This window comes from Hippocampus comes, unplaced genomic scaffold (genome assembly GCF_001891065.2).
Source record: "Hippocampus comes isolate QL1 unplaced genomic scaffold, H_comes_QL1_v1.1 scaffold13, whole genome shotgun sequence".
In the NCBI taxonomy this organism is placed as follows: Eukaryota; Metazoa; Chordata; class Actinopteri; order Syngnathiformes; family Syngnathidae; genus Hippocampus; species Hippocampus comes.
This window is the reverse complement of record NW_017805532.1, coordinates 764,028-780,432: the sequence shown is the minus strand read 5'-3', so window position 1 is coordinate 780,432 and position 16,405 is coordinate 764,028. Positions and strand designations below refer to the sequence as shown.

Sequence of the window (16,405 nt, the reverse complement as noted above, 5' to 3'; positions counted from 1 at the left end):
CGTGCCGTCCCCCCCCCCTCCCCCCGCCGAAAAGGTTAGCAGTTCAAAGCGCAAGTGAACAAGCGACAGAGTCACTTTTTTGACATGTGAGTCAGGAACGAAAGAAAGAAAAAAAAAAAGATGTATAGAGACGTTGAGAGGTTGCGGAGGCTGAGCGACTTGAGCCCTGGGGCTGGTGTTGCTGCATGACTGAGCCTTTCAGCCGGGCCCCACACAAAGACACACTCAGGAGGGAGAAATAACAGAAGGTTGGTTAGTTAACTGGGGGTCAGGGGGCAGAAAGGTGAAGAGGCTTTTAAGTGCGCGTGTGTGCAGCGATTCTTATTGTTATGAGCCCAAGCATCTGTTTTGGAAGCCGCGCCAACGGTCTTCACCTTCACCATGTCTCTGTATGTTGTTTTTAGCAACCCGATTTTAAAGGTTAAGGTAACCACGCATTCCAAAATGTTGCCATTGGAAGACCTCTCACCGGGTAAGGTCCAATCGAATTCTACTCAAAGTAAGACTTAGTGTTTGTAAAGTCACTGCAAGTGCTGAAGACCACACTGAAAACTATATTAACTACAGCGCTTATGAAATTAACCCTTTTAGGGACAGCGGTTCCGTCTACAATATTTCCTGTTGAGGCGTTTCGTAACTTAAAATTTTAATTTATTTTAAAACTTTTTTGACACTACCCTTATGAATAAATAGATTTTTTTTTCCAGATTTACAGATTGCTTTCTCATGGTTTTGATTCAGTCATACATACTGCCGAGATTCCCTTTATAGAAATAACGTGGTACCTTGACTTATGGCAGTTTGCGTGTTACTCTGTCGTCTTATTTAATGATTGTCCAGACTTTTTGGTACGTTTGGTACCACAGTCGAAGCAAATGCTCTTTGCTTTGCTCTTTCGCACTGACTCTATAAAAGCAGATGCCCATGTCATTAGCTTTATAAGAGAGCCTCGTAAAGAAAACGATCCGCATCACTGTTTCCGCAAATGAAGTCTTCAGCCTTCTTGTTTATATCTGGCCATGTGGTCCTAATACAACACATCCCTCAGCAGTGTTACGACTCGGGTACCTGAAATCACAGGAAGACCCTCCAGTGTGAACTGAATCTGAACTTTGTTCATTGCTATGTTATGCTGCAATCTACCTCCAACCCCCCACCCCCTTCCAAAAAAAAAACAAGGAAAAAAAAACATGATTACCCACAGTGACTGTGTGTCTTTAGAGGGAATTACACCACAGCTCAGAATAGTCTGAACAAAAGAATCACCTGAGATTGAACTTACAACCTCAACCCCACAGTCGACGGCGCTGCTGTTGTTTATCTCCTCGGTGATTTAAAATGCGATTGTAGTCTCGCCGACGGTAACAAGTGGTTTGCTTTGCTGGTTTTACTTTTGGAGAGGGTGGGGAAACTAGGTCTGTTATAAGCTTTCAATGAGTTCCAAATAAATTTGAAGGCATAAGCTGGGCCTCCCTTTTATTGCCTGAGCATGTTTTGTCTGCAGTATAATATTGCAATCCTGTTAGCACAAATTACTTGTATAGGTCCAAACTGGAATGGGTGAAAGGCACAATGATGCAACAGTATGAAAAATTCTGGTAAAACCGCAAATATGTGATCCTGTGAGAATTCTGAATTTTTTGACTCCCCAACCGCTGCCTGTGTTGACGTAAACAAGCAGCTCTTTGAGATCCAGGGTGTGTTTACCTGAAAACAGCAGGCAGTTTTTATGTTTCATACTGGAAAACAATTGAGTAAGATCAGCTACCAGCCTGTCCGGCGTTTAACCCGCCTCTCGGACCAAGGTCAGCTGGAAGATACCCTGTCAATAGAAATTGGACGAATGGAAGAAGGCATTTGGATTTCACGTCAAAAGATGGTTATGTCAACTGCACAGGTCAGCACGTGAATGGTCAAGTGTCATTTGGCAGCTTGGTGAAGAAGTGCCGCCTCCACAAGTGAAAATACAATGCTATTATGGAGTTATGAATCGACTATTTACATAATTAATGGCAAGCGGGAAGAAGCTATCTGCTGGTCTGCTCGTTTTAGTCTGAATATTTCGATAGCGGCTACGTGAAGGAAGGAGCTGGAAGAGGTGGTGGTGACCAGGATTTGGAGGGTCCAAGAGAATTTCGCCTGCCATTGTCTTAGTTGTTACAGCGTACAAGACCTCAAGTGCATAGGGTGGTACCCGTGATCTTTTTGGCAGGCCTAACAGTCCGTTGCAGTTGGATTTTGTCCTCCTTTGTCGCAGCGCCTAACCAGACAGTGACGGATGAACACAAGACTTATTCCATGACTGCTGTATAGAACTGCCATAACAGCTCCTAGGGCAGGCTGTACTTCCTCGGCAGCTGCAGGAAATCGTACATCCTCCGCTGTGATTTTTCAGGTGGGATTCATGTTGGTCTCCCACTTCAGAAACGGTAATTCTTAGGAACTTGAAGGTGAATGATGGTTGTCTTCACCTACTGCGTCCTGCCCATCAGGAAGCTGTAGATCCGATGGTGGATGGCAGGTGAGCTGGAGAAGCTTGAGGGAGAGGAATTCAGGATTGATAATCATTTTATGACGCATGGGAGCTGTTTTAATTTGTTTAAAAAAAAAAAAAAGCATAATATGGCTCCTTTTTAGCAGGTTTACTTCATTTCATATTGAGAGGTGGTTAGTACATAGGTTATTGGTTTGCACTGATTGGTCCTTTTTCTCAGCTGGCAGCTATTACTTTGAAATGTGGCAACAAAATAGAAGAAAGCTCGTAAAGTGGGGAAAAAAATAATCCTGTATATTTTTGCATCATTTCGATTTGCTTTGAATAAGACGTGCTGACAAGCTATACACACAAATGTTCTGAACCGCAGCTTATCTCGACGGGAGGTTGACGGAATGATGCCGTTGTTTATTCCCGTTTTTGCCAAACAACATCTCGATAGCGTTTGTCATTCACAAATAGTCCCAAAAGTCCGAATGAATTGGCCCAAATCTGCCAATGTTGGATTTCCCTTCTTTGTACGCTATCTGGCGCACAACACAACCCACATGGCGAACCAAGGCCGCCGGCTCCTCATCATTCATTGTCGACGTGTGTGCGAGTGAATATCGGCCATGCTGAGGGAGCTTTGGGTCCCATGTAAATGAGTTAAAATAGAAAATTATCACACTGTGCGGCAATCTAAGCGGGGCTTGTAGGGTGGCTGGCGTGGGAGCGGCATTCATTTTTCATGTGTCGTGCGGAGTGATCTTAGGACCGCACACCTGTCCCGAAGAACACCCTCAACACAACAACACCTTCAAGGTCTGGAGAGGGTGTGAAAGACTGCACGCTTGTTCTCTGCACTGCTTGAATTTATCAGCAATTCGCTTATTCGGCAGCGGGTGTGTTTACCCCTGAGGCTGATTAAACTGATTCAGGCCTGTTTTGTGTTGAATTGAAAAGCTTTGGATTTGACCAAAGATGAGGCAGAAAATCAAACAACTGACTGACTCAAATCTAGAAGACTTATTGGTGCTTTCGCCTGGCACCCGCTCCTCCATTTTCCTCGTGTTCCAAAAGTAGCACTTTGTCAGGAGCAAACCCGCGTGGTGAAATTTAATTCGGACTAAGGCGACGAATGAAAACTACGGAGGAGGTTGGAATGTCTTGAGCCGACAGGCCCGACATTCCCCTCACGTTGGATTTAGGAGTCTAAGCTCGCTCACTTACTCGTCACCGCAGCCGCATGTTTTCATGCATCCTGTTGACGCGTTAGGATCGAGGTGCTGATTGGGAAAATTGGTGACAGGGAGATTGTATTTATTTATTTATTTATTCTAATTTCACCAAAAGAAAAAAAATGCATATGTCTGCTTTTGCTTTCAAACTCATCAATTAAAGCTACAAGTGGTGATAAATGAGGCCTCACTGCTGCATTTTGAACGCCCAATTCTCCTATTTCCGAGTGGGAATTTATCAGCGTATGAGCCAACTCTAAATGTTCAATTTCCGGTATGGGTCCTTGAGACTTTTTCCATCCAATTTGGTGTGGACCGGTCAATCTGGTGTTGGGAGCAATTTCTCTCTCTCGCTCGACTAAGACAGAGAGAAATTTGAGGGTTCGTGTTGGGGACCCTGCATACATTTTCAACAAGGATATATGTGTTTCAAAAATCATTTAATTTTCAGGCACGTCAGGAGTCCCCCAAAAGTTGATTAATTGGCAGGTTTTCCAGGTGCCCAAGTCCTAACTACACCTTCTTTGTAATATTAGCCAAAAATAAACCTTAAGTGGTGAACCTGATGTCAATGATGAAAAACGTGTAAAAGGCTGTGTCTGCAGTCTGTTTTTTTTTTTTTAAGTGGAACGGCTGCTCCTATTAATGAGCTGCAAAATGAGCAGTTGTTTACCGTGTATGTGGCTGGGTGCGTGTGTGTATGTTGGTGTGTGTACAGAGGAGTCAGCAGGGGAGAGAAGCTTGGTCAGTAATGTGTTTGTAATAAGGTCAGAAGCAGGAGTCCATTATAAAACAAAACCCTTGAGGCTCTATTTATAGTGATCTAAGACCACGAGGCGAGGGGATAGAAAGGAAGTGGGAAAAAAAAAAACACACACACAAGGGAAGACCGCCAAAGAGGATGAGGGCGGTGGCCAGAGGTGTTTGGAAAGTGAAAAAGGGTCCAGGATGGCCAAGAAATTTTGGCTTCAAAACAGAATCTATGGCTTGGGAATGTGCTAATACAGAAGGGCTTCGAAGCCGAGGTCTCCAGATATTCATCCATGGTGATTATAAAAAGTCATCACACCCCTGTTGTTCTCTCTTGTATCATTCAACATCCATGGTGATTATAAAAAGTCATCACACCCCTGTCCAATGAACAACCAATCACACCCACATCTACAATGTCACTGAACGGGAACCGATCCCATACTTACAAGTCTGGTGAGTGCACCACTACACCATCAGCAACTATGTAGTGTATATAACCCCCCCAACCCCCCTACACACACACACACACACATTGTATTCACTTTCAAATAAAAGTGTTCTCTCTTGTATCATTCAATGTATTGAAAGCTCTTTACCTTTTTAAAAATCATTTTTAAAAGTGTGTGATACTTCACCGTATTAACTTTTTGATAACCTTTTGACATAAACAAGAGTTTAGATTCTATTATTAGACCATGCGACAGGCTTATAAAAACGTGTAGCACGCCGCAAATTGACTTTGGACACTGCGGAGAGACAAGCGAGGTATAAGGAGCCTCCAGATGGTGACAGGCGCGATCCAATTTTTGTCTTCAGCCGTGAAGGAAGGAGTCTGCAAATGAAATCAGCCCGTAAGCTTTTCCCGGTCATCTCATTGTGCGTGTTTGCAGACTCAAGCGATTCTTCCTGGACAAATACAATCTACACTCTTTCAATCCTCTCTGGAGCAATGCGCGCGTCAGACGGGTCGATGCATACAGTATCACGTATTAGGAGTGATAAGAGAACCTGCTCACATGGAGATGTCAATTAGGTCACGCACAAAAGCGGAGCTGTGTAACATTTCTTGTCTTGTATTCGAGTGGTTCTGAGTACAAATCTTTGGCCCTTTTGATTGGAATTTTGAGTTGTCCCCGTGTGTGTGTTTTCTGCCACACCCAATTGAACCACTGGTTAGCACATCTGCCTCACAGTGCACAGTTGCAGGGTTCCATTCCGACTCCGGCCTTTTTGTGTGGTGTTTGCATGTTCTCCCCATGCCTGCGTGGGTTTTCTCCGCGTACTGCGGTTTCTTCCCACATTCCAAAAACATGCATGGCGGGTTAATGGACCATTCAAAATTGTCCCAAGGTCTGACTGTAAGTGCGAATGTTCTTGGTGTGCCCTATGATTGGCTGACAACCACTTCAGGGTGTCCCCTGCCTAATACCTGATGACAGCTGGGATAGGCTCCAGCACACCCCGCGACCGTTGTGTGGATTGGAAAATGGATGGATGGATGGATGACTTGAGTCTGTCCCTGTTGACTTCGAGTGAGAGGCGGAGCTATGTTCTGGACTGGTTGCTGTAAACCAATTTGCTAGTCCCAGGGAACATCTGGGAAAACATTCACTTTGACACGTGCGGGCAATTCGTAGTATTCAGTGAACCTGCCTCCTGTAGAATTCTCAGACTTCTCGCAATTGATGACAGGTTCCTTTTGAAACCAAAGAGAATATTCTGGCTACCGTTAATATCGGTCAAGCCATTAGATTTGATACCACAGTCAAATGGTACCACAAGATTTTTGGCCTCAGGCCGCAGAGGACACAATGTACAGTCGGGTAGCTGAAAAGATGGTGTGGTATCCTCACTGTGTCTTCCTGGTATAACACCAATCAGACTAATGGGAATATGGCAACTCACTTCTCCTGTACTTTGAGTAAAGTGGTCACGGTCAACACTTTCTGAGAAGAAAATCGGCATAGCTGTCAGATTTAGACGAGAGCTGCTGAGTCATGGCTTCTTCTCTAAGGTTAGGTTGTCGCTTGGCCCTCAGCTCTGTCGTCGGTCCGCCAACCCCGCGACGCTTCTTTTTGGGGGAGTCCATCTGCTGAATATTACTTGTTCCTTCTCAAGTGAGGTCAGAGTGGAGAGTATCTTAAATCCCTGCACAGGGATTGCAACGGCGTTCAAGCTGTTTCTATTCCAACGCTCGTACTTTGTAGTCTTTACAAGAGAAATAATCACTTCTATGTCTTGCATTTTGTTCCCTCACTGTACCGTTTTATAAACCTGAAACTTCCCATAGCAAGCTCTGCGAAATAAAGTAGGGAAATAATCTGGTCGTCTAGATAATGGGGAAAAGAAAGCAGGTGAGTGCTTTCTCATCGAAACGGCCCGAACGGCCTTCGGGACAAATAGACAACATTGTGCTATATCTCCGAAATTAGGCCGGTGTTGTGATACGCCGATGCGCTGCCCCGTGCCGACTGCCTGCATTAATATGGATGGCGGGCTATGATAGTAGAACATGAATGAAAGCGAAGTCTTGCTTTTCCCGCAGGCCTCGGGATAAGGGAGACAGAATCCATCTGGAAGATAACATTACACAGCAACTCACACAAGTTTGTACACCCACAAGCTAATGTGGGACTATGCATTTCAATGAGATACTCCAGCTGCATGTGGATGCGTCCCTGAGAGCGCGTAAGGGTGTGTGGCAAATTTTCATGTCGGAGCGATTGAATGTGTCACCACAACAGGTAACCCTTTGAAACGACAGTTATTTTTTGTTTGTTCACTTATCTGCATTCCTCCGCCGCAAATGTCTTCTTTTGTTGTGGCAGCCTTGTCATGTGATCACGGCATCGTTCGCTTCAAGGGAGACTTGATGAAAAATGTTGTAAATTGCAAGCATAGAGCATTAATGGGATTTTTTTTTTTTTTTTTTTTTGTGGAAAACGAATTGTGTTCCAAATTAGTTGAGGGCTAATTGGAAATGTTGTTTTTGTTTCACATGACAGGATACGTTTGTTGCTTTTGCATGCACCACATGCACAGATCCGCACCGCCAATCGACAAGTGTAATTCAGCAGTTTGGTGATGAAGTGCTGCCTCTACAAGCGAAAATACAGTCCATGCTTTTGCTGTTTTTATGTGGGTCATTATATTCTTTGATGTTGGCACTCAGTGCTTTGTAGATGTGGTGAAGCAGCATGTGGCGTATACCCAGTGCTATTCTTGTTCTACCTGTTACAAGTAACGTTAAGCAATTGTGGTTGTAGCCTGACACTACTACTTTGATACCAAGAATTTGACGCCATCTTGTTGTGAATCAGTGTTTCCCAAAATTTATTGAGCCATGGCACATATTTTACGTTAGAAAATGTAACTCAACACCAAACAAAGACATCTAAAAAAGTGTCAGTATACACTGAAATAGTGGCGGTTTGATCTCAATTCACTTCCATGTGAAATTGCAAATTTCTCCATTGAGGGGGAAATCTTAAATTTGTTCAATTGAACACAGAGCTATTATTCCGTTGCATGAATCGTCCTCGGCAGTAAGATGCAACAATATGGAGCCAAAGCAATCCTTTTACACGACAGTCGACAGACCTTTGGCCTAAGTGCGAAAACATCAAAGCGATACCTATGGGGAAAAATTAGAAATGAACAGACCAGTATGTTCTGTCACTTCGAGGCAATCCAGTTTTCTGCTGCGGACATATCAGCACACACAAATCCTACAAAATATATTTCTTCATGTAACACTCAGCAGGAGCCATGAAAAAGAGGCAACTGTCACACTGCCTACCTGCGAGTGCCCACGCGTCAGCTGCTCCTCAGGAGACGTGCCAAATTGATAAAATAATCCCGTATTCGAGCTTGTCGAGATAACTGAATTAAAAAAAAATAAATAAAAAATTGACGCCGCTAAGGAGTCGGCGCTGGCCGATTCGACGGCACCGCTAAAGCGATCAAATGGATCTCGTAACATGACGTTAAATATTCATTCGCATCGTTTCAGGTGATCGGCTGGCGAGACACGCGCCCACTCGGCTAATTGACTCAGCGTGACTGCTCGGCTGCATATTAAAAGCATATTGTAGTCTCTCATCACCTTCTGCTGCTTAGTGGATGTTGTCTTTCGAGCTGCTTTACTGGATTAGTGGAACGCAGAATTAATCTTGAGTGGATGTTATATAGGCAGTGCGGTCGACGAGTGGCTAATGCTTGCGGTGCATAGTTCTGAAGGAGTGGCTTTTGAATTCCCTGATCTTTTTCTGAGTTCCCTGACTTCATCTGGCATTCCAAAATTATGCATGTAAATTGAGGACAATGTAATGATCTTTAGGTGCATATCTTTAATATCAATTCTTGTTTTGTCAGTAGATGTACCCGCTTCTCATCCAAAGTCAGCACATCCCTGACCCTGGTTCGAGAAAATGGCATACAAGATGGAAAAAATATTCTGTAAATACTCATCCATCCGTCCATTTTCTATATGGCTTATAGTCTCTAAGATTGCATGTGTGCTGAGGCCGATCTGATTTTTGACCACCTTGGTCTTGGTCATTTTTGGCCACATACAGACACAGTCTGTAATGTTGTTTTTCTTTTACACATCATCATAAATTTAAAAAAAAAGAAAAAAATCATTGCTAAAATTATTTTGTTTGCACAGTGTACAGGTTGAAAGACACTCAAAAATGTTTATCCACACTGATGTCACTATATATATTTTTTTTAACAGTATTGCTTGTAGCACAGTCTCCCTAAAACAAAGTTTGCGATAAAACAGTTAAAATGCTTCGATAAAAGGAAGTGAGGTGGATACAAAACGCCAGGGTGTTAATCAACTCTATTTCGCATTGTGGGAGACATACAACACCGCAAATTAATAGGTTCTTATTATTCCAAAATTGTACATTTAGTCATTAAACGTGGAAGTTGTTGACGTCTCTCCCAATACAGAGTAACACTCTTGTCCTTTCCAAATTTCAATCTGGTATTCATCGGGTGGAATATGCTCCCATTTGATCAGTCCAATCACATTTAAAGCGACTACTCGGATGACTCCAATTATTTTGTCCAACTGACAGGCGCTCTCACGCATGGAAGCGCTGCAACCGGAATACTAAGAAAAAAAAAAAACAGGAGAAAAGACTGCCACAGAAAAGCTTTGTGTGCCCTGGTGAGGCAAATACGAGAATATGCCTCCCTTATACCTCATATGGTCATGGGGAAGCATCCGCATTAATGCATCGACGTGTTTTTATCAACGTGCATTTCGATAGGCTTACAGTATGTCTGTTTAAAAATGCATGTATTCCCCGCCACACACACGCACACAAACACTCACGCTGCTTTAAAAACTAATATGCACTTTGACGCCGCGCCGACCCGATAACTCCAACCTACGCAGCCTTCAGAATAATAATGAGGTAATAACGGGAAGTATGCATGCATGTATGTATGAGGGGGTTATATTCATATAGCTCAGTTGCCTTGATTGTATAAACAGTGTAAGCGCTGAAATTGAACAACTTTGGGTTGTACCATTTGGGTGGGGGGGGATGTCTCTGAAGTTGCACCAAACGTACATTTTCTCCTTCTGTAGCGAAGGAATGTGTGCAAGAGTCACCCCCACTAAAGTGTTTATAATTGTCTGTATCGCTTAAATTACAGTTGGAAGGGCCCCAATGTGGGGCACGGTACGATGATCCTGACTAAAATAAAGTGTAATTGCATATCAGCTACAGTAGGTGGCAATGGCGCTCTCATTTATTTATTTGATTTCAGGCAAATTGATGCATTTCAGATTTTCTGTTCGAGACTAAAATGCAATGTTAGCTTTATTCTTTCTTTTTGTTGTTATTGGGTTGTCTTTTTAAAAAACAAAAACTGTGTTTTAATAGTTCTACATTTTTTGTAGGTGTAGTCAATACCGAAATGATCTCTGGATATCGCAGATTTTTACCCAGGCTCTGGAACATAACCCAAAGAAAACTTCACTGTAAATTGAATCCATTCCAAAATAAAACAGGAAAAGAAGATTTTTTTGAATTTATTTGAATTCTTTCCAGTGTCTTTCCAAATCTCCCCTTCACAAACCCACGACGAGATGATATTCAACCTCAGAGGATGCACTGCCTTCTATTGAACTTTGAGTTACCTCCTGATCAAACAAACTGAAGAAAACCCGGAAAGTGACTTCTTTCTTTCTTTTTTTCTTTTTTTTTTTTTTTAATGAAGGAGTGGGAACACAGCCAATGGGCATGACAAACGATTTAACACGCCATGCGTCTTAATACCCTGTCTCCTTATGTCTCTTTTAAACCCGGGGTTCAGACCGTGCCGCCCTTATAAATCTAGTTGGAGGCGCCACACACGGAGCCCAGCGTGACATGGTCAATGAGAGCAGCAGACACAAGGCAGCCGTCACTGTCCGTTCCCATAAAGGTGCTCACTTTTACATCCCGCTCCTATTAATTGCTTTTGAAAAAGCCCTCAAATCCTGCCGGGTGATTAATGGACGATGACGAGCAAAGGTTGCTACTTGTGCCGTTTTCGGTCTTCTGGCATTTAACCGTCATGGCTGGCCGGTCCAGGCTGACGCTCTCATCTTCTGCACGTGAACGCTTACAACTGAGAAGTGCAGAGCAAGCACAAGATGATTTGATAAGAGTGGATGTTTGAAATGGGATTTTGCATGTTGTGCAAAGATTTTCTCCGGACGGGTCCATTTTTCTGGACAGCAGTCATCTATTATGTTTTTCAAGACCACAATAGAACCTTATGAGACCTCAGTTCAATGAATGTGAATGTATGAACTGTGTGTGTTTGCCTTTTTGAGGGGCTTTTTACGACTGGTCGCAATCCAGCATCTTAACATGAAATGATTTTGAGATGATCAATCGTCTTCATGGGATTTTTCTTATAAGCACAACACGAACATAAGATGGTCTGATAACATTTTCAATGAGAGTGTTTTAATATCTGAGTGTAGAATATTGGAAATGAAATCCTCTACAAAAAATAAAGAAAGAAAGAAAGACAACAAAAATAAAGGTTACACTTTCAGAGGTTCTGCCTTCTTATACGGTGTCGCTGCGTCGTCATTGGCAAAAAACAAAAAAATCCAGGATGTCGGTAGATGTCGGATATTACTCAGCACCGCATCGTTTCACATTTTGCCACGGATCGAGCAGTGATGCACGAAGCTGGCTTTCTTTCAAAAGGCAGTAGTTTGTTGTGGGACGGGAAAAACATGCGGAACCCCAAAGGACAAAAGAACATGAGCAAAACCGTGAAAGATTCCTGGAAGCAATAGTTTTCCTTCTATTGATTTCATTAGCGCTTGTGAATGCCTCTGACATAGCAGACTGATTACACGCTGTGACTGCGATTTGTTCTTGGGCTTGAAACGCGTCCAGAAAAACAACCAAAAATTGAAAAAAAATTAAAAAAAAGGAAACGAGTCTTTTAAGCCACAAACAAGTATTTAATAACAGTGCCTAGCTGCCAGTTATAGGTTCAGCATTAAATGAGCATGAGTATCCTAAAATGATGCTAATGATCATATTTGATCATATTTTCATAAATTTAGAGACTCTGTGAGTTATAACAGATCCTTGGGCGAAAGCAGGTAAACGAAGCCTCCATGAATATTTGAATAGCAAGCAGATAAGGAAAGGATTTCAATTTACAATGGATTAAGCTTCTGACTGAAAATTTCAAGGAGAGTACACATTTTCAATTCAGAATGCTAATGTCAGATCTTAACGGGGTGTTGATGAGTTTGTATTTTGTTTATTTTTTTTTTTAAGTAGTATTAATGAAGTGAGTGACATCACAACTGACATTCGGTACTATCAATATGATTGAAAGTTAGCGTGCTAATGACCAGTCACGAAAAATAATCGGCCAGTGACTGAATAGTCCAGCGTAAGTTTATCCTCTTGGTCATTATTTTTGCTTCCGAAAAGAGGACTTCTGGCCACCTGCAGATCAAACTGGAATCATTAGATCATGATACTCAAGCAGATGATGAGCTAGCTTAACACCGAGGTCTCAAAAGATGCCATTTCAGACAGTGTTTCCAAATCGAATACTGGCCCAGGCAAAAGAGGGCATCTGGTTACCCCAAGACTCAAACTGTGCAACCGAATTTGCGTAATTCGAACCCAACATGGAAAATCCCATTGAAATTGATCACATTCTGATAGGATCAGTTTGTATTTGTCTTGGGCTTAGGTTAAGACGCCACATGCTAAAACCATTTCATGGCACATCTCCAGTTCTCGTCTTCCTCTGGAAGCATCACCCGAAATTGTTTTTTTTAAAAGTCAAATGCTTGCAGAGCTTGCTGAATTGAGGTCTCATGAGATTCCCTCAGGTACGGCATATCGACAGATGTCACGTAGGACGATGGCCCTCAAAAGCGAACTTTGACCAAAAAAGAGGATTTCTGTTCACTCGAATCACTGTTAGCGGTCATGCTAGAATGTCTTCTGCGATAACAGGGTGGCAGCCATTTGCGTAAAAGTATGTTTTCTTGATACTGGACAACAGCGACCAGCCCGTTTGTCTTCAGCAAATGCCTATGTATGGCAAACACACGCCTTTGCACTGACAGTATATGTTTTTGCAGCTGCTGCTGATAAGATGTTAAGAGCTATGATCTCACGACTTGAACGGCTCCTGCACCCCGATACGCATCTTGCGGCGTCACTTAGCAGGAAAGCAAGGTCCTGCTCCCCACCCTGTGTGAAAACTTGATGGAAAGGCACATACATACTCTCGAGCATGTGGCATTTTGACCTTATATGGCCATGATGGGCTTGCTTTGCCGTCAGGATGTATAGATGCTTGGAATTCCTCGCTATCAACCCCCTGCTAGCATCCGCGTAGTGTAAATCCCCAAAATGTCCGAAATGAAAATGTGCTACACTACACAGAGACTCATCTTCAGAAAGGTGGACATCACGTGCTAGCTTCCCAGGCCCCACCTCTTAAAGGCACATGCACATGCATAGACACTAAATATGCACGCTGTTCTTTATACATGCTGTGTTTGCACTTTTTGGGGGGGTACATGCCAACCAAAATGTTGCTGATGATGAGTTTGATGTTGAAATGTCAATATGAACAATGTCGGGGGCACCTCAATTACATGTATGCTGTCTGTATATGTAACAATAAGTCTTTCAGTTGGAGTAGTTCCATGGTAGTTGTGTCAGTCGGGGGTTGCTAATAGACTCAATACCAATGGGCATTCGCCAGCACAATTCACGTCCTTTACGTCATCCGTTACTTGTAGACGGTCAGTAGCCAGTTCATCAATTGAAAGTCAACCTAGAGCTTAAACGCCTAATTGACTTTCTTTTTTTTTTTTTTAACAGTGTGCAGAAGGAGTTCATTCGTAAGCGCGATCTGTCGGAAGAGTGCCCAAAGAGACGATGTCAATCGCACATCATTTGAAGAAGGCATTTGGCAGTCGGTATCCCTGTTTTCATTATAAAGTGTGTCGATCATATAGACAATATGTCAGGCCTGATTTAAATATGTCGGATGTCAGGTAGTATATCTTTAATAGCGTGTGTCAGTACTTGACACGGTGGGTCATACTCAGTCAGTAGACAGTAGATCAATGGGCTTTATGTCAATTGGCTTTATGTCAGGTGGCACTTAAGGACTATGTCACTAGATATTTCTTTCAAGTACTGTAATTCTGTTGGAAGTAGATCAATATATTTTCTTTTTTTCATGTGTAAGCACTGTCAGCAAGAGTTACTTACAGTATATCACTTGCTGGATGTGTCAGAATAGTTTGGTCGGCAGCCTGCCGGAGAACATAATTCACTGGGTCGTAGATCCGTCGCTCGTACATCGGTTCACACTTTCTCATTAGAAAGTATAGATTCAGTAATATGCCAGTAGGTCCATTTGGGTCTGCTCTACATGAGCAGTGTTTTGGCAATACCTCAGTATGCCATGACGACAGTACAGTATATCGGTTGATGGATGTACATTATAATTGATCAATCGGCTCTTTGGGGTTTCCCCAAATGCTTTATGAGCCTGGCGGGCGTGTTAAAGTAGTGTAAGTCTCTGCTGTAGGTGTTGCATCGGTGAATGTCAAGGAGACAATCCATCAAGTGAAAGTATGTCAATAGGTTTTACATCAGCCTTATGCGTGTTTGTTTGTCCGTGCATCCAATGGTCTTACAGTATGTCTGCTGTTGGTATGTCTGCACTCCGCAGGAATTGAGCCAGTAGCCTGTGAGACACCGCGCAGTTCCAGTCTGCTGGCGGTTTCACCGCTGTTCCAACTGTTGGCAGTTGTCAGACACACTCAAATGTGACCGGCCACGGCTGATGACTTCATCCTCAATAGATGCTCCCGATAGTTATTGGTCGTGTTCCGCAAGGTGGTTTTTGTTTTTTGCTTTTGAAGCGGAGCCACGAGCAAAGGGGTAAATGGAGGTTTTGGGTCCCACCGTGGTGCAATATTTACAAGGTACAATAAATCGCATCGGGGATATTGTTCGGCCGCAGCCATTCATTTTTGATGACAGCATTCAGGCCAGACGTTTATGAGCTGGGCTGCGAAAGTGCGTAATTCAACTCGGTTGGTGGGGCGGGCGGGGGTCATCAGCAAAGAGGAGCCGCCAGATAAACAAATGGAGGATTGACGGCTTGGGAGTGAGGCGTTAAAAAGGAAGTTGAAGGGGGGGGAGAAAAGACGGAAAGACATGAGCTCAAAGACAAAGGGAATTGTGTATCAATTCCTTCACCCGTTCCTTATTCCTCCCGCCCCGTTCTCGGGCTATCATGTTTCCTTTACCAATCAATAATTTACAACTGCCACTGTGGAGCAATGAGCCCCCCAGCGCTGAATGACAGATGAGGATGACAGAGAGTATTCATCGGGGCTAGCAGAGCGAACAGCGGCAGAGCTGCCAGGAGTGGTGGAAAAATAATCGATGCTCGTTGTCATAATTGTGCGATTTTCCTTCAAGTGTAACTGACATTAAAGGCGTCATACGATGGGAAGGTTATTTGTGAGGCGATGAAGTATCCGCCCACTCCACCCATCAAGTGTGAAATTATACAACCAAATACATTCTTTGTGAGACAGAAAATGTGCCTGGAACTGTTCGGATATTGGCGGATTCTTTTTAAAGACTAGCACCATAGGATGGCGGAAAAGCATTACGTATGCATTCATGAAGCTTCTCAACTCACTTCACCGTAGTTCCTTGGCACCGAGATGCTACAAGATGGTGCCAAAGAGCTAAAAGTTGAGATTTTCAGTGAATGACAGACGGTAGATTCCAAAAGAGATCTTAAAATGGGGGAATCCGCAAATGGCGAATTGCGAACAACTGTATAACTCGCAACATCCCCATTGGGTCATCTTCGTGATCACGATCGCCGTGAACCCTGGCCTTGAAATTTCGGGAAGTTTCTTTTGAAACTGACAGATACTGCGGATGCAGTTTTAACTTAAATCTTGAATATCGTTGATAAACTGTTAATGTGAAGACCTTCGGCATAATTTCGTGATCCGAGGCTATCGATATAAATTTGACATGACTTAACTGTTATCTCAGTCATGCATTGATTTTCTCCAGCATTCATCCTCATTAGAGCTTACGTTGAAACAACATTGGCGAAAGGCATATAACACCCCGGACTGGTCGACAGTCAATCGCAGCGGAAACTCGGACAAATAGTCATTTACGCCCACATTCACATCTGTGGACAATTTGAAGTTTTCACCCGATGCCATGCTTTTGGAACGTTCACCTTGGCAAGCATGGGGGAAACATCTCAATTTCATGTCATTTTAAGTAAATGTCATCAAGGTCTTGAAATTCATTTCAGTCGCTGCTGTCGACGGAGCAAAGAAACCCTCGAATGTGACACAGCGGCAAAATAAATCCAT

General features: G+C 43.1%; 1 protein-coding gene across 3 annotated transcripts in view; it reads left to right on the top strand.

Annotated features, from left to right (window-relative positions):
- LOC109520678 (netrin receptor UNC5C) overlaps window positions 1-16,405 on the top strand; it is a 166,935-nt gene that overhangs the window by 79,286 nt on the left and 71,244 nt on the right. Inside the window, exon 1 of one of the 3 annotated variants that reach the window (XM_019878067.1) lies at window positions 430-472. The exons of the other annotated variants lie outside the window; for them this stretch is intronic. Within the exon in view, the coding sequence (XP_019733626.1) occupies window positions 445-472 (28 nt within the window). The 5' untranslated portion in view covers window positions 430-444. Of the gene's footprint in view, window positions 1-429; window positions 473-16,405 lie in introns of those variants that run through there. 3 annotated transcript variants of the gene reach the window in all.